General features: G+C 31.0%; 2 protein-coding genes across 6 annotated transcripts in view; one reads left to right on the top strand and one right to left on the bottom strand.

Moving 5' to 3' along the window:
- Window positions 1–1235: 1235 nt before the first annotated feature.
- Window positions 1236–7809, top strand: LOC114335158 (NTF2-related export protein). The gene is made up of 4 exons (XM_028285338.1): window positions 1236–1393; window positions 1452–1535; window positions 4056–4200; window positions 7585–7809. The coding sequence occupies exons 1-4, from the start codon at window positions 1385–1387 to the stop codon at window positions 7758–7760; spliced, it is 414 nt and encodes a 137-aa protein (XP_028141139.1). The 5' UTR covers window positions 1236–1384; the 3' UTR covers window positions 7761–7809.
- A 6758-nt stretch (window positions 7810–14567) lies between these two features.
- The window catches only part of LOC114335157 (BTB/POZ domain-containing protein 10), a 38071-nt gene continuing 28508 nt past the window's right edge, over window positions 14568–24130 (bottom strand). For all 5 annotated transcript variants that reach the window (XM_050662643.1, XM_050662642.1, XM_050662646.1 and 2 more), the window contains one exon: window positions 14568–18920. The gene's annotated coding sequence lies outside the window, so the exon portion shown is untranslated. The remainder of the gene's footprint in view (window positions 18921–24130) is intronic.

Genomic DNA, 24130 nt, shown 5'->3' with positions numbered 1-24130 from the left:
TACACCCTGTATAAATAATTATGTTAATGTTTATATTAGTGAATAGAAAATTCAATAAGTTTCAAATGAGCTATCACACAACCCCCACTCTCTTTTTAAAAAATCATCGATTACGTCATCACGCTCAGATGGAAGACGTCACTAGTATTATATATATGCCAAAAAGTCCTAATTTAAAAATAAAAATCGACCTATCTGAGGATTTCTCTTGAAAGCCCATTCTCGAGATAATGAATTTATGCAAACTCAAACGTCCTCACTTATACTGTGTCGCACCTGCTTGATTAGCAATTAAAAAAACAAAGGGGTTTTCGATATTTTATTGCAAAAAACTCTTCGGGATTTCATCAATCAATGTTTAAAGAGTATCTACGTATCTTGGCAACATTGAAATTTTTAGATAAATGTCCGATTTAGGGTTAAAAATGGCCGATTTCGCAATTTTCAAAATTTTCAATCGCTTAATATATAACAAAAACTATTAACTTAAGAGAAAAATCACTAAAGACGTTTTCTGTTTGGAATGATTCAAAAAACCTAAAAAAAATTGTTCGATGCAAAAAGAATAATTTTAGGAAAAACCCCTAATCTTTCCCTTCGCCTGGCAAGGTCTTATGCTCTTCAGAATCGCCTGTCATTGTACACATTTCTTCTGAATGACTTACTCAAACACATACTTAAATTTAAACCTTACAGGAGAAAGTTTATTTTACCCACTAAATTTGCACTTTTCGATTCACCTGGTAGATACACGTGCACCACTGAGGCCTGCCAGGTCATGGTTTTTAGCCTTGGCACAGTATAAAGAGGGACAGTAGAACCACTCTCCGACAAATTGGAAGTAAAATCTGTAGTCGCGCATGGCGACCGCGCAATGTTCTTAGTCGCTTTTGCCCCACTCTCGCATTGCTAGTCGCATAGAAACGTACGGATTTTAACAGGGAAAACCCGCATCCACCACTGGTAAATTACCAATTGCGTACTGCCGGTATTACTTCTTGAGATCAAAGCTCCGAGAGAGGAGTGGTTCTACTGTGGAACCGGCCTTGGTGTGCTATGAATTATCACTAGAAAAATTTCTAGCCTTACAGGACGACCGTTAGTCGGAGGGTTCACTAGGTCTTAGACTATATACACGTAAATAAACATGATTTGTTAAGAAGAAGGTTAAGTAAAGGTGGCTATGGAAGAAGACATGTAAAAAGTTCGCAGTAGGCAACCAAAATTACACGGCGCAAAGTAGTGGGTCAGGATCTAGAATCGAGTGTCAGAGTGAGGTTAGATTAAAATTAAAATATCAACAAAACTTGTAATCTTGAACACTTAATTAAAACTTGAAAAACCAAAATACAGTTAAACGTAGACTGAAAAATATTTATGAGAAATGGAAGATGTATGTATGAAATATATTTATTTTAAAACAATTATATCCATAATTACTTTTATTGCAGTTAAGGCTAAAAATTGATCAGGCCTGTAAGGTTGCAGAAGATTTCACAAAACTTTATTATGATACTCTGGATAAACGACGGCATGTAAGTAAAGTATTTTTGCTAAATCGGGATAGTTCCCGTTGCCGGTAGTTGGATGTATACCATTTACTTAAAAACTTACAACAAAGTTAAAAACTTCTGTGGAAGTGTTTAATTAAAAATCCAAATGGATTGCAATAGCTGTTCTGGACTTTGAAGTACTCTTGGCATGCTATTTCAGTCTAATACATATGTACTTGCTGTTAGGGACACATGCAGTTACCGGATAATTCTATCTATTTTCATTGATGTCATGTCATTTAATTTAATACTTTTAAGAGGATGGGTACGTATTTTCGGCTGCAATGCTATTCAAATGGGGATTCATTTTTTTCGAATCCTGAGAAAACTAATAAGTATTTTTGAAAAATTTAAATGCAGAATGAAAGATTACGTTATTAGTGAAGGCCGAAAGTCCCTGGGAACTTCTATGTTTATTTTAATAAGTTACAGCAGCGTTTCCCAAACTTATTTTTCCGTGACCCGGTTAATTTTGTGTTTATCCTTCGTGACCCACTATTTTTTTTTGCATACCCTGGTGTGTATGTACATGAAAACATGTTTAAATATTTATTATAGTTTTATATATTTTAATGAAGAATCATTAGCTCAAACAAAAATGTAATAAAATAAAATAAAAATACTTTAGTAATGAGAAGTGTGCAGTTATTTCTGGTTAACTAAAAACTGCACGTTTAGAGGAAAATATGTTAATTATATCCTCAGGTCTGGTTCGACTTCCTAATGGTTAGTATATTTATTTTTGAGAAAAACCAGTGTTGAATAAGGGAATTTGAAACTTTATCGCTTTTTCTGCTAAAACTGGGTACTCCTGGCGGCAAGACAGCCAAAAATCTATCAGTGGTATTTTGTCAAATATATCTTTGAGTGTCCTATCACACGATATTTCAATTACTGACTCAATATCTAAGTCCGGAAGTCCTGTCTCGGATTCTACGTCCATTGTAAATGGATTCCTTATCCATGCCTTGTTGCTGTGGATGAGGGGGAAATATTCCTTCAGATTTGCCTCCAGTCCTAGCAGGTGTTCCTTGAAAGCTGCTGAAATCTCATCAGCGCTCATCATCATTTGTAATTTCCTGCTTCCGCGCGACGTGTCCAAAATTAAGTTTTTTTGTTGCAGCTTCCACCTTCTCTTGTACTATATTGCTACTTTGTAATGTCATATTTAAATTGTTCAAGAAGTCAAAATTATCACATAGATAGGCTACCTTGATTAACCAATTGACATCATGATAACTGTGTTTAAATTGAAATATTACCTACATCCCTAGCTGTTGGTGGATGTTGTTCTAAGAATATTGAAATTTATTCCTTCAATTCAATTAATTAAATTAAAGTTTTTTTTTTAATATTCCCTCTTGATAGCCAACGCACTTGATAGCCAACAGTGTAAAAGAGGATGTTCATGTGAAACGGCGAGGCGAGGTGACCCAGCATTTTAATTTCGTGGCCCGGTACCGGGTCGCGACCCACCATTTGGGAAACGCTGAGTTGCAGAAGTGAAAAACTAAGAAAATTTAGTGTGATTTTTAATTTCAAATATCTCGTTTAAAATAAACTTTTTATTTATTCTAAGGGACTTTCAGCCCTCGGTAATAATTTAGTCTTTCATTCTGCATTTAAATTTTTTAAAAGTATTTATTAGTTTTTTCAGGATTCGAAAAAAGTGGACACCATGTCTGTGGTAATATTTTCCAAATCTATCTTTGTCTTACAACGCACTGAGTCCAATAGAATATTGTCAGCATATTGTCAGTCAGAAAGTGACAATCAGTGACAATTTTAAATATTTGACATGGCATCAGGAATATTTTGAGTTGTTGATTAAATAATATTGATATATAGTGTATTTGATAAATAATTGATTTAAGACGTGAACTTAATAAAAAGTTATTTATTGTGTATTATTTGTGGAAGATCCAAGCAGAGAATACATCAGGATAATATTTTCTGTGATCCAAGTATTTTGTTGTTAAAGATGTTCAAAATTTTAAGCGTTCCATAGTAACAATATATTATTAAAAAATCACTTTAACACTTTTCCTCTTTTCTCGATTGAGTTTTAGTTTTTGTTGTACAATATCAATTATTACAATCACTGAATACATAGTTAGGGAAAAAATGATCACATTTATTAACTGAATTAATAATTTGTAATTATACAAATAACAGTTATCCAAGAACATTCAAAAGCCATCTCTTTAAGTTAATGATGACATTTTAAAGTAGAATGACATTCTAGTAATGTTTACATATCCATACCAGTGTGAATTTTACTACACGTAATTTGCCGTGTAAAGACCGAAAAATAGTATTTCAAAGTTCACTGAAGATTGACTGATGAAGTCCGAAAACAATTTTTTCTGAACAACTATGTATTGTAATCCATTTAGATTTTTAATTAAACACTTATACCAATTACAACATTTTTTCTTTATGCTAAAGTTTTTAAAGCATACTTTTTAAGATACCTGTTTAATTTTTTTAATACAATTTCAGTTGATAGCAAGACTGTATTTGGAGACGGGATTATTATCATGGAATGGTAATGGTGTAACTGGGAATGAAAATATTTTGAAATTTATGATTGATTTACCACCGTCATCTTTTACTATACAAACTCTAGACGCACAGCCTGTTTTAGGTAAGTACCTAGATATACTTTTTCATCTTTTTATATAATTACAGTGGAACCTCGATAAGTTGGCCCCCTATAACCCGGAAGTCTGGCTAACCCAAACCGATTTTCATCGGACAAACATTTCAACAATAAAAATGTATGTATTATGTTAAAACATTTTATCTGCAGCCGCTTCTGGAATGTCTTAAAAATATCGAATTTCATTGATAAAACTTCCCTTCAATCATAATATAATATTTGAGAGATAATGGGTATCTGTGTAATTTGAACTATATGATAGTAAAAATGACTCATGCACAGGGCGGCGGCAGAGGGACATTCATTATCGCAAACAACAGGCACCTGTTATTCCTTTATTTATTTTCAACTGTCTTTTAAAAAATTGTTTTTTAAACAATGGTCTTTTAAACAATGAAAGAGTCACTGTTCTTAAATTACATAAGCAGACCAGACGAAATTATTGACACAACCAAACTGACTGAGTTTTTTTACCTAGAAATTAATAATACATACTCTATATTTTCTATACTAAACTCTATACAACCATAGGTAACTGTGCATATATATTTCATATTATTTTGCTTATAAGGGACTTTATCTATAAGTATACCGTATTTTATTAATTTTTACCATGCTCTCCGGCTAACCCGGATTTTCGATAACCCGGATCGGCCGCGGTCCCGATTAATCCGAGTTATCGAGGTTCCACTGTACTCTGTTTTTTAATGTGCCTCCAGTAAGTTGTCATTCCATCTTTTTGGTGGTTTTGTTTTCCTACTGGGGAACTGCCTTTCGTCATCTTTACTACCCTTTTTCTTGTCATTCACTTTATATGAGGCGCTCAGAGCAACAGTGGCCCAAGCCACAAATTGAACATTTTAGATTATTATAATATCAATAAAAGTAGCAACATTAAATCTTCGGATTAACAAGGGTCTACACAACCTACCTCTATATTTGGCTAATTGGCCATAAGCCTATTGGAATTACAAATGCAAATATTGCATTTATAGTGTAGTGTATAGTTGTACTTCTAGATCTATCTCATAGTGTCTTACCATCGATTTTTCTCAGTGTTTTTATCTCTACTGTTTCTAGCATTATTTTGTCCTCTTTGTAGTCAAGGAAATGAAGCATTTTGGCTCGCAATTTTTTTGTCCACCATGGATTTACTTGAAATTTTCACAGAAGGTAGGGAATAGTCCAAGGATCATTTTCTATATCATGCCGCTGTACGCTAAAACCTTGGGGGTGGTTGCCACCCCATCTCGGGGGCGGGAATTTTTTATTACTTTTTAACCATGTAAATCGATGTAAAAAGTAATTCTAAGAAAAAAATGTTTTTTACATTTTCTTCGTAAAACTAATACGTTTCGAGTTATTCGCGCTTGAAAGTAACAGTTTTTTGATGAAAAAATCGACTTTTTAGAGGGTTTTTGAGAATACCTCGAAAAATATGCATTTAATAAAAAAAACTAGATATCAAAATCGAATCTTTTAGTAACACAAACCAAATTATTTTCTGTAATATCTTTAAGACCAATACAAACCGAGATACGGCATGTTAAAAGTTAGCTTTTTTCGTCAAATGCATAATTTGAAATATTCAAAGTAAAATAACGGAAACACTTTGCATTTTTCGAGGAAAACTAAATATTATTTTTTTAAGTATACAGTTAGGCCTTTTAAAAAATAATAATTTAAAGTTTCTTACCTGAAAATTAAGCGACTTATGATCAAAAAAAGGTCGGTACCAGCTTTTCTCTATGAAAAAATTAGTGAAAACAACCCCCCTAACTACCCTCCTAATTAAAAATTGGTATTCACTTTTCTGTAATTCATTTTATATTTGTATTATCAATACACCCAAGAAGTTTGACCTATTTAAAAGGGCTAATTTTAGAAAAATTGGAGTTTAAAGAAAAATAAATTTTTTGGAATTTTTCATTTTTTACCTTTTACTTCAAAATATCTCCGAAAATACTGGAGATACGAAAAAATGATAGACTACTAAATTATAGCTTTTTTAATAACTAAAATTCCTTTGTGCATAGGTTCATTCCTTTGTTCATTACAGTGAACAGTTAGCGAGATATAGCTATTTAAAACCTCTATTTACGAGCAAACACCCCCTTATTCGAGCCCTTTAAACCCACCCTAATTAAAAACTAAGGAATCTTCCGGAATTTAGTTTACACAGTGTTATAACTCTTCAAAACCCCTACAAACGCATTTTTGAAAAAACTTTTTATCGCCAAAAATGAAGGAGCTATGTTTATAAAACGATTTTTTTTTTCAAAAAATTCGGATAGTTCGCTTATGGATAATTTTCAATGTATGTATAATACCACAGAAAAGGTTTGTATACTGCAAGATGACTTAAAAACTATTTGTATTTGTACATATTTGTAAATTCGTATTTTTGTGTAAATCAATGTTATTGTAATTCTTTAATTCTACTTTTTTTTCTGTATAATCTAATAAAATATCTACTTGTAAAAAGTGTAATGTTATTAAGGGTGGTTTTTAAGGGTTGAAATATTATGATATATCCTAACTAAAGTATAAAACAATCATTATTTAACCAATCAAAACCAAATTTTACCCATATTAAAGTTTACAAAGTTTTAATATAATTTTTGACAATAAGGGGTAGTTTACACCCCTAAAAATAATCAACGCCCTTAAGCATGATATAGAATATGAAGTACAGGGTGAGATGATCCTAATCCCAAATTTTTATGTAAATCGATGCAAGCCGAAATTATTCTTTTAAGATAAGTAAATTTTTTATATATAGCTCCAACAAGGGTGGTTTTAAGGGTTGAAATATTATGATAGTATATCTTAAAGCATAAAACAATCATTATGTAACTAATAAGAACCAAATGTTGACAATATTAAAGTTTAAAATGGTATTTTAAAATTTTTTACAATTAGGGGTAGTTTTCACCCTTAAAAAACCAAAAGCGTACAACGGCTCAATATAGAAAATGAACTAGACGGTGTAGTGAGCCTTATCCCAAATTTTTGTACAAATCGATGCTGGACGAAAAAATTGCGAGGTTTTGCCATTTTTTCAGCTTCATTTCCTCGACTATTGTATCAGATCATGTTTCTACTACTATAGGTATCATTATTGATCTGATGACTGTTTTGGAAAATCTGTATTTCACTTCTTTTCTAATATTTGTATTTCTTCATATTGTTTCATTCGGGCATCTTGTGGCTCTGTTTGCTCTATCCATTGCTATTGCATTGTATTGATCTTTAACTATATTTAGTATAATAAAAGAAAATATTTACTTGTTACAGTTGATGTGTATTCAGTGTATTGTTGTAATCTCCTAACTTTTTTTATAGTAATAGTTTTTTATTTAATTTTAGATTCTGCAGTAAATGGACAACTGACCTTCATCATTCAAGTGACTGGCAGTGTAAAATACCAAGAGAAAACACCAAAAACCTTTCAGCAAAACTTCATAATTACAGCACAGGGCGATAAATGGAAAATTGTCAGTGATTGTATGAGGCTGCAAGAACCATTAAACGCTAAGAACTAACAACTGTATTTTTAAGTATTTTGATAAATAAAGTAATTGGTAAACGATATAGATTTAGTTTATTCATTTTGTTTTTGTCTAAATTTAGTGCCCACACCACAATTTCTCACACAAGAGCAAGACATGTCATATGTCATCAGTTGTGCACCTTTTCTGGACTATAAAGACATATGAGCTATCCACCATAGTACCCAAGAAGATGAATCCATATTCCATAACAGAATAAAATTTCGCGTAATATATTGACAGTAAACTAGCTCTTATTAGCGTATGTGTAAGATAGCTCACCAATACCCTTAATGAGTAGCAGGCTCTATTCAGTTTTTGTCACATTTTGTATTTGTTCCCCTAATTTAGGTTCTGGTCAATATGAAGACCAAGAAATGTAACTGATCTAGCAAGTTTTGTGACAGAAAAGTGACTGTATCTGGGAACTGTTCTCATGACTAACTGGTTCTAAAGTAAACAAAAATGGTCTTACCAGTATTAAGATGTTAACTTTGTCGAGTGGATTAAGAACTCCTCATCGGGGCGTACTCAACGAGTGAAGATTGGTAGCTATTTATCTGTCATTATTACAGTAAGCTCCGGAGTTGCTCAGGGTGGCCATACTTCTCCGCTTCTATTTATCATCTTTGTTAATGATATAAATAATTGCTTTTTGAATAGTAAATGCTTAATGCTAGCTGATGATCTGAAATTCTGGAGACCAGTGGATGGTTTGTTGGACCAGGCGTTGTTGCAGGAGGATCTTGATAGACTGCAGGAGTGGTGTGTTCGAAACAAACTTTTCTTGAATGCCAGGAAATGCTGTTTTATAAGCTTCTTTCGGAAAGTCAGTAGAATTGAAACAGATTACATCATTAATAATCAGCCACTTGAATATGTATCTTCCGTTAGGGATTTGGGTGTTGTTTTGGATGAGAAGCTTTCTTTTGTGGAGCATATAAATGCTGTATCTGTGAAGGCAGCTAAACTTTTGGGATTTGTTACAAGAAATTGCAAATTCTTCTCTATTGAATCTACTAGGCTTGTTTACTGTAGCTTAGTAAGGTCCCTCTTGGAGTACAGTTCTGTGGTTTGGTCACCCTATTTCCAGACTCATATTGATACTATCGAGAGAATACAACATAGATTCTTGAGATCATGTGCTTACTATACACAAACTATCATTGTCAATCACGATTATTCTTTTCTTGAACAACAGTTGTCCCTACCTCCACTTAAGGTACGCCGTGACATAGCAGGTGCTGTTTTCATTTTTAGGATCATAAATGGACTTATAGATTCTCCCAATCTTTTAAGTCAGATTAATTTTAATGTTCCTTATCAAGCTCTCCGTTACCATAATATGTTTAAAATACCTTTCCATAGAACATTGTATGGCGTTCACAACCCACTTGATAGGTATATGGGATTGTTAAATAATTACGAACTTGATTTATTTAATATAACTCTAAATCAATTAAAAAGATCTCTTGCTCTGTGATGTTATTTTTATACTCTTAAGTGTTATGTTTGTATGTTGTATATTTTTTTGTAGTCAATATTTATGTTATGTATTAATTTTTGTGACATATGAAATTTTTCAGTGTTTTTATACTTTTCTAATTCTCTATTTTTTAGATTAATTAAGTCATATTTAACACATTGAATTTATTATTACCTTTTGGAAATGTATTAATATTTAACTGTAATTTTTCTGTTAATGGGGTTATCCCGTATAATAAATAAATAATAAAAAAAAAGCCAATTTCCACTGAACCACTATTCAGTCTTACATTGAGTTTGCTCTACCATTATGAGGAGTGTTTCTGTTTTTACCTAGATTTGAGTCATCAGCTAAATTAATTTACCAAGATTTGAAGAACCACTAACCACTGCATTTGGCAGATAGTTTATATAGTATAGACCAATAAGAGAAAAGGCCCCAAGACGCTCCCCTGTGGTATGCCTAATTTTAATAATGAACTATTTTAAATGGGAAATAAGCCACAATTTTACCAAAAAAATGAATTTATTAACGTTTCGACGCCCAAGTCGGGTGTCGTCAAAATACGAAATAATATTAAATAAACAAAAATGTTGCTTAGTAAAAAATTCTTCTAATAATTTATTTAATCTGACTCATTTATATCGGCAATTCAGGCATGTATTATACATTTTAAAGTAGAAGACTTTAAAATGATATTGCCAATATTGATGAGTTGCGTTCCAGTGACGACTTTACTAAAAGATATATCATTCGATTACATGAAATCAACCTCAACTCAAGAATATCCGCCACAAAAAATCATAGCATGTGATCTGTCTTTAAAAAGATAACCAAATGCAACGATGGCAGTAAAATTCTCGTGCTAGAGATCATAGTAAATCACGAGGGAAAACCAGGAAAAAACCTTGTGACACTATCCCGACATCGTAAGTATTTGGGCTTACATTTAGTTTACTCTCAAAACCAATACCAAATTCTGACTTTAATGTATATATTATGCTATTTTAAATTATAAATAATATTCATAATACATAGATATTATATAAATAATACTAAAATATGTATTAACTCGATATGTTAATGACTTACTAATCGTGGTATTTTCTTTCTATTGACTTCCTCTTTTAGTATGGGTAACCACATCCTACTTCATTCTACCGAGGAATTTGCGACACAATTGTTTTCATTTAGCATAATTAGAGCCGCTTCTTTGATTTTTCTCTTTTTACTATCTGTTTCTTTCGGGACTATACTTGAATCTCTCCACTGAACTCTATGTTCATTATCCCATGCGTGTTGACATATTTGAGATCTATCAAATTCTCTATTTTTAATATAAGACTGATGTTCACTTATTCTAACGTCTAATGGTCTTGATTTTTACCTAAATAAAATTGTTCGCATTCACAAGGTATTTTATAAATACAATTCTTTGTTCTTTCTTCTTCATTGTTAGGTTTAGCACGAGAATTTTACTGCCATCGTTGCATTTGGTTGTCTTTTTAAAGACACATGCTATAATTTTTTGTGGTGGATATTCTTGAGTTGGGGTTGATTTCATGTAATCGAATGAACTATCTTTTAGTAAAGTCGTCCCAGGAACGCAACTCATCAATATTCGCAATATCATTTTATAGTCTTGTACTTTAAAATGTATAATACATGCCTGAATTGCCGATATAAATGAGTCATTAAATAAATTATTAGAAGAATTTTTTACCAAGCAACAACATTTTTGTTTATTTAATATTATTTTGTATTTTGACAACGACACCCGACTTGGGCGTCGAAACGTTAATAAATTCATTGTTTTGGTAGAATTGTGGCTTATTTCCCATTTAAAATAGTTCATTATAAAAATGCCACAAGGAAATAGCTTCAGCCTAATTTTAAGTTGATCGGTTCTTCAAGAATACTTTTTGTGACCTGTCTGGGATGATTTTATCCATTTCAATGCCAAATGATAGGTAGCTGTCTCAACAGACCTCTCTGCGAAAAAACCATGCTGCAAACTAAAATAAGTTGTTTGAATTAAAAAAGTTTTGTAGTCTGGGATACGCTTTTTCAAATATTTTTGAAAATGATGGAAGAAGGCTTATTTGTGTATAGTTCTCCATCTTAATAACATCGCATTCTTTATGTAGTGGCTTGACAGTGCCCAATTTTAAAGTCATTCCATTTCTTATAGCGCTCTTTACTTAATAATTTCGATTTCATCGAAGGTTATGTTTGGACCAGCCGATATATTTTCCCTTTGAATTTGCTCTGCTACATTGTTTACGAATGGTAACTCCTTGGCAAGCCAGCACATCTGACAAACGCACATTCAATCTTGAAAGACAAAGCAAACATTGTCAATTTCTTTATCAGGAGAAGCATAAAAATACTGACCATCTGGTGGTGGTTACATATTATGGGCTAACATACATACATGCTTCTTACCAAGTGATATCCCAGCAAACAGACTTGAGCCCAATTACGTGATAATTACGTTAAATTTACGGCAAATTTCAACGAATACGTAACTCGGTGATTTATGACGGGAAAAAAACGTATTTCAGTGCCAAATCATTCACCTATATATTTGTGCTTTCTTTATACATATTTGACATTAGAATAATATAAAATCATAATGACGAATATAGTACATGTTTTTTATAATATTTGTGAATTTTGGTTACATCGCAAAGGTACGTTTATTTCACGTAATAATCACGAAACAGAAATAACTTCCTTTGGTTAAATTTTGAGAAATATTTTGGAAACAAAAATTTTACAACGCTTTTGGTTAAATACGTATCGCTTGAATTTTACTCATTGTATTTTATGGACGTCGAAAAATTAGATGTATTTCACGTAAAAGTCATGTAAATAATACCAATATTTAAACAAAAAGTTTATGATTTCGCTTTTAAGATCATTTAGCATAACTATTTCAATCCAACCTTGATTTGAAGCTATTTTTTTCTTTAAAAATATCCCATGAGCTAAAATGATGTTGAGTCTTATTTTCAAATCGCGCGCGGTGATGAAGTACTACCAAACATTTCTCCTCCTTTAAATACCATCACGTGACTAACATAGTTGGTTCGAAAACTAAATTAATCGATTTATCGAATAATAGATACGTTTCGATAGGATTATTTTTTTATATTATTCTGGTATTGAAATAGATTTTTAGTAAGACCAATTAGTTAATAGTAGAAGAAATTTAAAAACAAAAAGAAAATTCGTAATACTAATTTAAGGTAAGTAGAATAGTTTAACTATAATTTAAAAATAATCGATTTTTATAATCGATTATCATTACCTCTAACATCAGCAGCATCAGCTTCTCTGGCTTCTGGCTTCTCACTCTCATCACAACAAAAAGTGAAACGTGAAGAGCTTTATTTCCCTCGTTTTATTTTAGGCGGGTTTATTTATAGTATAATGTCTTTCGTATTAACGTTCACCTCACTGCTCGAGGGTTGAAGTGCCATGATGCAATTAGAAAAAACAAGAAAGTGTCGAAGTGTCCTCCTCGAAATAAAAAGTTACCTGTGTTGTGTTTTGTGTTGGCAAATTTTTTAATGTGTCTTTAGGTCGGTATTTTTTGGTTCATTATCTTATATAATAATTATACAGGACAAATGTTTTAAAGTCTCTAAATTCTACTAAATAAATACATTGTTAATACTTTATATGCTTGTTTTATTTATATTATATGGATAATAATTACGTGATTCATAAGTTAATTAAGGTCGAATTATTTACGTGAACCGAGGACGTATCTTTCACGTGAATACTAATATATACATTTCCTAAAAGATACGTTAATCAACACGTATTTGCAACGTGAATATCCCGAAAGATTTTATTGCTATTTAAGGTAAATAACACGTCTATTGAAGACGAGTTATTCACGTAATTTAAAGACGTATTTTCAATGTGACATTCCAACCAAATTTTCACGTGAAATTCACGTAAACAATTTACGTATATTGGTGACAAATGTACCTAAAATTCACGTAATTAACACGTCGGTCTGTTTGCTGGGATCTTTTCGGGTTTGGCAAATTCTGTATAAGATGAGAAATATTGCTTATCTGTAGTGATATGATTTGTGGCACCACTGTCACAATACCATTTCCCAGCTTCAATACAATAATTGTTAGATGCGGCACTTAAAACAACGGACAAAAAAGCAGCATCATTACTTTTGTTCTCGCCTAAATTCTCAACATATTTTTTCAATGCACACTCTCTCGCCCAATGGCCTAATTTCTTACATTTATGACATGGAAATTTTTCTTTTGCACGATGTACATTTCTCTTTGATTTCGAAGTAGTTGTACTTTGGCTCTATTGGCTTTTTGCTGTCGGGATATAGCGTGCAACAAACACAAAAGATTCTATGGCACTTTGGTCACGTAATTCAATGGTTCACAATTTATCAATCAATAAATTCAAAGTTTGATTCTTTGATGGTATCGTGTCCCACAAATCTTTAAAATTATCAAAATCCTGACCCAAAGTTGATAAGATCCGACCATTTAACATTCTTTCGGATAAAACATTTTCATCATGCTTCTGCAATTCATCATTCAAATCTACAGTTTCTGCAACTTAGCAACATGTGTACTAATATATTCTTTTTCATCACGCTGGACTATAAAAAAGGCTTCAATTAGCATGTTTAACCGTTGCGTGCTGCTACGTTCAAATCGCGCACGTTATTTGTCCCATATTTCACTAGCGTGAGTACATGTCAACACGAGCTCGGCAACAGTTTTTCCTAGCGTACCTGCTAACAAACTTACCGCTTTTGCATCGTCTTTTAATCATTGTTGATGCTTTTCTACTTCCAATGAAGTTGAATTTTCACTAACCTCGGGACACTTACACGTACCGTTCACAATGTCTTCAAGTGCATACGCTCGTAATAACATCGAAACGTGCCATTTCCATTTTGCCCAGTCTTCAGTACTTTCAAGTTTGTCGACTTGAATTTTATAATCGTTACATATTATATTATTAACACGCAGTGGAAGCGTGCTGGGCCCATAACCTGTTATAAATTAAGTTAGGTGAACTGACTAACTGATCATCAACAATTATAATTCACTGAATTACGGGACAATAGGAAAACATTTTATTTGAACATAACTGACGTTTTACTTTCTATATTTTTCTTGACATTATACTTTGAACTGTCGATACTGTCAATACATAGAGTACGTACAACTATAGAATAATATCTACTTTTAACGTTGTATATTCTAACAGTTCTGTCCTTTTATTCTTTAAAATACGCAAAATAAAACCAAATGTACATTGATAATATATATTTGCATTTTATAATAAAACAAGTATAAAATCCTAGGCTATAATGGTACAAAAGCAAATATACACAAAAATTTAAGAGCACTGAGCCCACACAATACGTCCTTCCAAACGCAAAGAGATTCTTACCAATAATTCTATACATTTTTTTAACCAACAGCTGCTTTGGAAATAAGATGTATTATGTGATTTCAGTACACGTTAAATATTATTGTTCTGTCACACATCAGAAAAAGACTACCTTCTCCAAAATGTACCTGAACACTTTAAATATTTCGTCTAGACAAAATTGAAGCAATAAAAATTACTTTTATAGATCACAATCATACATAAATATGGTCAAATAATATTACTTCCTTTGCCGTTGCACGTTATCAAAAACATGTTGCACTTCATTGTTACAGTACAACTAACTTTATTGTTTTTTGAATTATAATAATTCGTTATTTTAGTTTTAAATTTATTATGTAAAATTTATTAATAAATATCACTATAGCTTTAGGAGATCGCAAAAAATTAGTTATTAATCAGTATTTTGTTAAGTAGTTATATCTAATAACACAAATTCTTCAGACTGCATAACAATGTTTCCATTTCATAATTCCCTACATTCCCTACTATCTCGACGATATGGCAACGCTGTGCAAAATATCAATGTCAACATTGTCTAACGTGCAACAGTTTTATAAGAAAATAAGGAATAATAATCTTTAATAAGCAACTTTATTGTACACTACTGCTTTTTGAATTATAATAATCAATTATTTTAGTTTTAAATTTATTACCTAAAATATATACCGCGTGGGCCAAAACAAAAGAGTCCACCTCGATATTTGGCAGTATTTATTAGATTTTAAGGAAATAAAAAAACAGGTCAATTTTTGATCTAAGGGGTACACATTTTTACGGTACATGCATCTGTCATTTGTGAACCCCTTCCACTTCCCCCACCCCTTTTTTTAAATAGGGAATAGGGGTCGTGTGCCAGTTCATTTGAAAGGTTATTCAATTCTCTATTCGGTAATTTAAACATTAACATAATTATTTATATAGGGTGTCCAAGAAAAAAATATTTTTATTAAATTAATTGACACAAAAAGAAGAATGTATGTAATTTATTTTAATTCAAAATACATTCTACTGCTGTCACAAAATAGAAAATTTTTTTTTTTTTTTTTTATAAATAGACATTGCTTTTCGCTTAATTTCAATGTTCAAGCTGCCACCCATCTGCCACTTGGTAGGTTGAATATTGAATTTAAGCAACAAACAATGTTTATATTTATCAAAAAAAAATTTTTTTCTGTGTTCTGTCCGCAGTAGAATGTATTCTGAGTTAAATAAATTACATACATTCTTCTTTTTTTGTCAATTAATTTAATTCAAAATAATTTTTCTTGGACACCCTGTGTAAATGATTATGTAAAGGTTAATATTACTGAATAGAGAATTGAATAACCTTTCAAATGAGCTAGGACACGACCCCTATTCCCTATTTAAAAATAAGGGGTGGGGGAAGTGGAAGGGAGGGGGTTGACAAATGACAGTTATCTGTACCATAAAAATGTGTCCCCCTTAGATAAAAAATTGACCTGTTTTTGTATTTCCTTAAAATCTGATAAATACTGCCAAATATCGAGGTGGACTCTTTTCTTTGACCCACTCTGTATAACTACTGCTTTAGGAGATCGTAAAACATTAGTTATTATCAATGCTTTGAAAAGCACTAATCGGTTTTGTAGTATTTAATAATGCAAATTCTTCAAAATTCATAAGAATATTTTCATTTTATAATTCCCTACATTCTCTACTATCTCGACAATATGGCAACACTGAGAAAATGTCAACGTCAAATTGGATGGCGCGTAAAAACTTGATCTTTAATTTGCATGTCTTAAACCCACCTAAAAGTTATGATTGCAGCTCTTCTACTTATATCTTATTCTTCAACTTAAACAAATTCATTAAATAATTCTGCAATGTTTATATTATTTAAGAAGACAATTAAAAATAATCTAAATTTTAATAAACTACAGTAAAATGCAATAGATGTCAACAATTACATTGTGTTTACTGTTCTAAGCCAAAATATTTATCTGATGTGTAACAGCACATTTTTAACATATTTTCACAACATGAAAAATGTGTAAAAAGGGGAAAAGTCCCCGGCTACGGAAAAATCAATAAATTATACACACGAATGAGCAACAATGGACAAAAATTTTAAAATCTCAGTCTCAAGGGTTTTGATGCTGAATTTCTGGACACAGGAAACTGTGACGATGCGCAAAGGAACAAAGAATACTTCCCAAATGTATATTTTTAAGATTACATATATGTTAGAGGATTTTGGAAAATAAATCTTACTAATCTATAGAAATGTTCTACCTGTTGAAGCGAGTTTTGTTAGTAACACTTGTCAAATATAGCAAAATGTCTGACATGTCTATTTGTAAACGCCTCTATGCGCAGTACTGAGCAGTTTCGACAATAACTGTCAAGTGTCAGTTGGATTTAAGTTCCATACAGCAAACGTGTAGAAATGTGTGTAGAATAGTGTGTAGAAATAAAGTAAAAAATATATAACAATCTATATAACTATACAGGGTGTTTCATTGGGAAACGGAAATACTTTAATTGTGAATAGAGGTCACCGAGGCGGTTCTAGGTATACTACAGTTTTTGCCCTACCGATTTTTATAACCGAGTTACAGGGTGTTTTATCGATTTTGCCAATTTCTTTTCTAAGCCATAAATTTAGAACCACCCTGTATATTTTTTTGTTATTTGGTACACATGTGTCTCATCCAAAATCTAAACGACCGACATACTAATCACAAGAAAAATCCAGGTCCATATTAACAAAAAATTATAAAATAATTGTGACCTTAAAACAACACCCTGTATATTGAAATTCTGAAAATCTGTTTGCATATTTGAAAAGAGCACAAAAAACTAAGTCTAATCGTTAGCTTCAATTTTTCGGTCAGACAATTTTATGACTTTAATTTTGAAATTATATTGAATTTTTTAAGAACTCTGACATTAAAAAGCAGGTATTATTAACTTTTAATTATAAATTATTAAAGCTATTGAATAAATACTCATTTTAAAATTAATCAATACTTATTTACCACATTGGAACGACCCAATTATTAATCACAAGAAAAATTCAGGTCCGGATTAACAAAAAAACATAAAGTAATTGTGATCTTGAAACAACACCCTGTGTATTTAAATTTTCAAAATTTGTTTGCACATTTTAAAAGACCACAAAAATCTGAGTTTATCGGTTTGCTTTAATTTTTTGTGAAGGAAATTTAATGACTTTAATTTTGAAATTAAATATATTGATACTTTTAAGAATACTGAAATTAAAAAAGCAGATTTTTAAAGCACGTCTAACAATAAATTATTAAAGTCATTAAATAAATACCCATTTTAAAAATAATTATTACTTATTTACGACATTCGAACGACCCACCTACAAATCACAACAAAAATCCAGGTCCGGATTAACAAAACAATATAAAGTAATTGTAACCTTGAAACAACACCCTGTATATTAAAATTTTCAAAATCCGTTTGCATATAGGTATGAAAAAAGCACAAAAAACTAAGTTTAATCGTTCGCTTCAATTTTTTGGCCAGACAATTTAATGAATTTAATTTTGAAATTATGTCGAAATTTTTAAGAACTTTGGGAACTCATAATATAATTCGATATAATTTCAAAAGTAATGGCATTAAATTGTCTGCACAAAAAATTAAAGCGGGAGATTAAACTTAGTTTTTCGTGCTCTCTTTCGTGCAAACGTATTTTAAAAATTTCAATATACAGGGTGTTTTTTCAAGGTCAAAATTACTTTGTATTTTGTTGTTAATATGGACCTGAATTTTTCTTGTGATTAGTATGCGAGTCCTTATAACGCAGTAAATAATAACTGATTATTTTTAAAACTAATATTTATTCATTAACTTGAATGATTTATTATTAAAAGTGCTTAAAATCCTGCTTATTAATTTCAGGGTTCTTAAAAATTTCAATATATTTAATTTCAAAATTAAAGTTAATAAATTTTTGCACAAAAAATCAAAGTGAACCGATAAACTCGGATTTTTGTGGTCTTTTCAAATGTGCAAACAAATTTTGAAAATTTCAATATACAGGTTTTTGTTTCAAGGTCACAATTACTTTATGTTTTTTTGTTAATCCGGACCTGGATTTTTCTTGCAATTAATAATTGGGTCTTTCCAATGTGGTAAATAAGTATTGATTCATTTTAAAATGAGTATTTATTCAATAACTTTATTAATTTATAATTATAAGTTAATAATACCTTTTTTTTTTTTTTTTTTTTTTTGGTTTTTATGGCATTGACTTAGGTGTCATTTAGCCAGTCACAACTTTTTTTTTTTTTTTGTTTTCTGTTCATACATAAGGAAGGCAATGAGGTCCTTAGAGTTCCATAGCAAACTCTTCTACAGCTCTCTACTCAGTTCAAAAGCTGGCCGCTATGGACTGTCCAAGTTGCTCACCACATTTTCCATTATGTATCTTCTTCTTCTTCTTCTTTTTTCATATGTACATAATATACCAAATTATCAGGATTAACAAGTTTAGAGATTAATTTTAGTTTCACAGATAAATTTCATTAAACAATCATATATATTCTTGCTGTTCAGAGACAATAGATAGGATACATTGAAAGGTGGAAAAACATTACATTTTATTAAATCTTGGATTAAATTATATGTGCATGGAATATATTTTGCGCACTCAAAGAAAGTATGATTTAAGTCACCAACCTTCTGACATTCTGTACAAAGATTTGAATCAAAAACTTTAATTCTTGCTAGATGTAGAGGGAAACATGCATGTCCAAACTTCATTCTAATTAATGTTGTTATATATCTTCGAGGTACTACGTAATTTTTAAACCAATATATATTTGGAACAGAAGGTTGAATCAGTGAATACTGAGATTTGGATTGTTTACAAAGATCTCGCCATGATTGACTCCACTGATTTTTAACTCGATGCTTAATAGTGTTAACTAAGTCAGATATGCAAAACTTACGATTATGTGAAGTACCATATTCAATGGCTTTTTTAGCCAACTTATCAACATATTCATTATGCGTTAGTCCTATATGAGCCTTAACCCATAAAAAGTTCACTCTTCTTTTATTTTTATGAATTTCAAAAATGATTTTCTTAATTAGTAGGATATAAATATTTGAATTGTTATTGGGAAAATCTATAGTTTGAATAGCAAGAAGAACAGAAAGTGAATCGGAAATAATTGTTGCAGATATATCTTCTGATTCTTTAAAATATTGCAGGGCCTCATAAATTGCTATGGCTTCAGCACTGAAGATAGAAAAATCATGGCCTAACTTAAATATTTTTTCTGTTTTAGTAGCAGGTATGAAAAAGGCACATCCAGTGCCAACTAACGTCTTAGATGCATCTGTATATATATTTATAGAATCTGGCCAATTATCTAAGAATGTTCTTAAGATGTTAGAGCTAATATTACTGTTTTCATGGTAACTTGGTTTTACTAATTTAACTGTATGTAAAAAAGAATGAAAATCTTCGAGTCCAAAACTATCAATCATGTTATAATCACAGTCAAAATTTAACAGATCTCGAAAAGCCTCGCAAAGGGGAGGAGAGTTCTTTAGCTTCCAGTATTTATTAGTTAAATCCGCTACATTCAGCTTGTTAATATTTTGGTAAAGACCGATATTTAGGTAACGAATTTTCATTAAAAATTTCTGGCTGAGATATTTCCTTCTATAATTGAGTGGAATTTCTAAAGCTTCTACATGTAAAGCTTTATTTGGGGTTGATTTCATAGCTCCCAAACAGATACGCAGTCCTAAGTTTTGTACAACGTCTACTTTGTTTAAAATATGTTTAGAAGCTGAGCCATATAGAATACTACCATAATCAATTATAGATCTAATATATGATCGATAGAAAAGCAAGGAAGTTTCAACATCAGCTCCCCACCAGATCCTTGAAACTGATTTAAGAAAATTTAGACCCTTATTACATCGATTTATCATAAAGTTAATATGTAATTTCCAAGTCAATTTACGATCCAAAATCATTCCCAAATACTTAATGGAAGAAGCAAATGCATAGTCGTAGCCATTAAGTTTTAAATTCTCTATTTTTGGGATATTATGTCGAGTGAAAATACAGACAGTAGATTTATTTTGAGCTATTTCGAATCCGTTTTGATTGAACCATAAATTAACACAACATTGAATTTGTCCTAAGGTTTGAACCGAGTTATCATAAGTTTTGGCCTGTGAATACAGGAGAAAATCATCAGCATATTGTATTATTTGAAATTTAAAAATGTCAGTAGGGACTTTATGCAAATCCGCAGTATACATATTAAACAAAAGGGGACTCAATACTGATCCCTGTGGTAGTCCTAAATTATTATATCTAGGGCCTATCAGTTTATTATAATTAGTTCTTAGATATATCTTTCTGCAGGAATAAAAATTATAAAGAGCTTCAGCCAACTGAGGCGGTATATGAAAATGTTTTATCAATTTTTCCCTTAAAATGTCAAGACTGACATTGTCATATGCACTTTCAATGTCTAAGCATATAGTAGGTAAATAGGTGTTGTTGGAAAATGTGTTTTGAATATCTGTTACTAGTGTAGAAAGTGCGTCTAAAGTACCATATCCTTTTTTATAACCAAACTGAAAATCTGGAAGAAGTTTATTTTTTTCTACCCACCATTCCAACCTGTGTTTTATCATTCGTTCTAGAGTTTTCAACATACAGGACATAAGAGAAATCGGTCTATATGACTGAGCCAAATTTGAGTTTTTACCTGGTTTTAATATTGGTAAAACAATTACATCGTGAAATGGATCAATAACTGATTTATTGCTGATTACACAATTAAAAATATCTAACATTAGAAGTTTGGCAATTTTAGGGAGATGTTGAATCATTGGATATTTAATATTATCAAATCCTGGACTCGTGTTTTTTCGATTTTTTAGAACATATTCTAGTTCTGTAATATTAAAAGGTTCTAGTAAAAAATGGCTTTGCTTTTCTGGAATATAATTATGAGTATTAGGTGGTTTAACAGATGGCGGAGCAATTTTATCAAAGATTTCATCCTCTAAGGTGTTATCCAAATTGTATGCATTTGGAATTGATTTTCTATTTAGTTTTCTGGCTTGCTTCCACAACGTTGTAGTTGGAGTATTTTTGTTTAGAGAAGACACAAAATCTTTCCAACTCTTTTTAGCTATCAATTTTAGATTCTTCTTAGTTTTAGCCATGCTAGCTTGACACTTTATATAATTATTAAAATTAGCATTTTTTTTATATTCTGTCAGTGCTTCTTGCCTTTCTTTAATAATTGTATCACATTCTGTATTCCACCAAGGTGGGGAACAACGAATTTTATTTTTAAAAGTTTTATATTGCGGGATTGAAATGTGCGCAGCATGATTCATACTATCTATTAGAAAGCAATATTTATCAGATGTACTGTCCATTTCGTAAACACTATTAAAAAAATTTTCAACTGAGGTTGTGTATAGAGTCCAATTGGCTTTTCTAATGTTCCACTTACTTCTGGGTATAAACTCTTCAGTTGTAGTACTATCTAATATTTCCATATTGATAATAAAATGGTTAGAGCCTAGTGTGTCAGAATGTATGTACCAGTGGATTTTATTAGCTATGTCAGGAGTAACAAAAGTTACATCAATTGCTGAACTATTTTGATCTGGTCGAGTAAGAACAGTAGGCTCGCCATTATTTATTACGATAAGGTTGAGATCATCTGCAGTATTAATAAGCTGTGTTCCAACTGTGTCATTGTAACTAGATCCCCAAATAGTATGGTGAGCATTAAAATCTCCTCCTATAATTGCTGAATTATTAACTTGCGAGAAGATGTTTGTCCAATCATTTATTGAACTTTTACTTTTAGGTGGTCTATATATAGATAAAATATTCAGATCCTTTGTTTTATATTTAATTGTTACACCACAAACTTCTATTTCCGTGTTAAAATTAGAGTTTAAATTTAATTCACTAAAAGTAATTGAATTGTGGATGAGAATAGCTACACCACCGAAGCCATCATTTCTGTCTTTTCTAACCAAATTATAATTTTTAAAATGATAACTAATATCTTTTTTGAACCATGTTTCACTAATTAGGAGGATGTCTATACTTTTATTATTTAAATAATGCATTAAACTACCTTTGTTTGATATAGCAGATCTGGAATTCCACTGACTTATTTTTAAATTATGTTGTATTGACATTATGAATTAATTATGAACTGTTCTACTTCTTTAATAATTATTTTGTTGTCTAAGGTTTTTATGTCTTCTACTGTATGAATATTTTTTAAAAAGTTTATTATAAATGTTGCTACAGATTTAGCTAGTTCAGTTTTATTTTCGATATTATTATTCGGTGTATAAGAATTAGTTGGCAAAGGTTGAGACGGTCCAAAAGTGAAGGGGAACATCGGTTTATGAGATGTTGATTCTAAAATAGGTGAATTTGCTTTTCTTTTCTTTCCTGAGTGTTCATTTGAATTATTTATATTAGAGTTTGATTGAGTCAAAAATTGAGATCTATTAATTTCTACAGTTGGCCGAGTCGGACCAAGATTTTTATGATTATTATTAATTGGTAGGGATGGAAATTCTTTTTCATTATTATTTAAACAAGAGAAAGAGTTGGGACTGATGAGTGCCGAAAAGGAGTTTTCACATATTAATCTAGCTTCCACAAAAGTAGTTTTTTGTTCTATCATAATATTCTTAATTTTCTTTTGTTTTTCATAAAATGGACATTTTTTTGATATTGTCACATGTTCGTTATTTTTGCAATGTATACAAAACACACTTTTTTCGCAATGATGGTCTTTATTTTTAATTTCACCGCACTGTATACATAGTTCCTGTGTACTTCGGCATTGCCCTGAAACATGCCCAAATTTTAAACACTTATAACATTGAACAACTCGGCCAAAAAACTGTTCAACAGAAAAATATACTCTATTAAAGGCAACATAATTCGGTAAAATATTGCCTTCAAAAGTTATAATTATAGTTTTTTTGTCCACATATTCAATTTTATCTTCTTTTTGTACCCTACGCTTAGTCCTATATATACTCAAAACATTAGAAGGAGTTTCGATGTTATCCATGAGATATTTCACATCATATCTAGTGTCAACGTCTTTCACCACACCTTTTATTTCTAGTAAATGACTAGGAATATATGCTTTCAAATTTTGTTCTTTAAGTGAGCTGTTATTGACGAGGTTATTTGCCTCTAACCGAGAAGTAAGCAAAACTTTTACACGGTTCCTACCTATACTTTTAATTTCTCGAACATTCGTTAACTTTAATTTTTTAAAAATAAGGTGCCCAATCGTCATTGCATGTAATTTTCCCAAATTAAGATCATCACCAATCCTTTCAATGTAAACCCAAATATTATCAAGATTATACTTATCTGAAAGCAAAT

This window comes from Diabrotica virgifera, chromosome 9 (genome assembly GCF_917563875.1).
Source record: "Diabrotica virgifera virgifera chromosome 9, PGI_DIABVI_V3a".
In the NCBI taxonomy this organism is placed as follows: Eukaryota; Metazoa; Arthropoda; class Insecta; order Coleoptera; family Chrysomelidae; genus Diabrotica; species Diabrotica virgifera.
The sequence above is the reverse complement of the archived record's forward strand: the minus strand, read 5'-3'. Positions and strand labels throughout refer to the sequence as shown.

Bases quoted from the DNA above. Each gene is read 5' to 3' on its own strand.
- LOC114335158 (XM_028285338.1), top strand. The intron at 1,536-4,055 runs GTAAGTAAAGTA...ATACAATTTCAG, and splicing joins CTCTGGATAAACGACGGCAT to TTGATAGCAAGACTGTATTT. The intron at 4,201-7,584 runs GTAAGTACCTAG...ATTTAATTTTAG, and splicing joins AGACGCACAGCCTGTTTTAG to ATTCTGCAGTAAATGGACAA.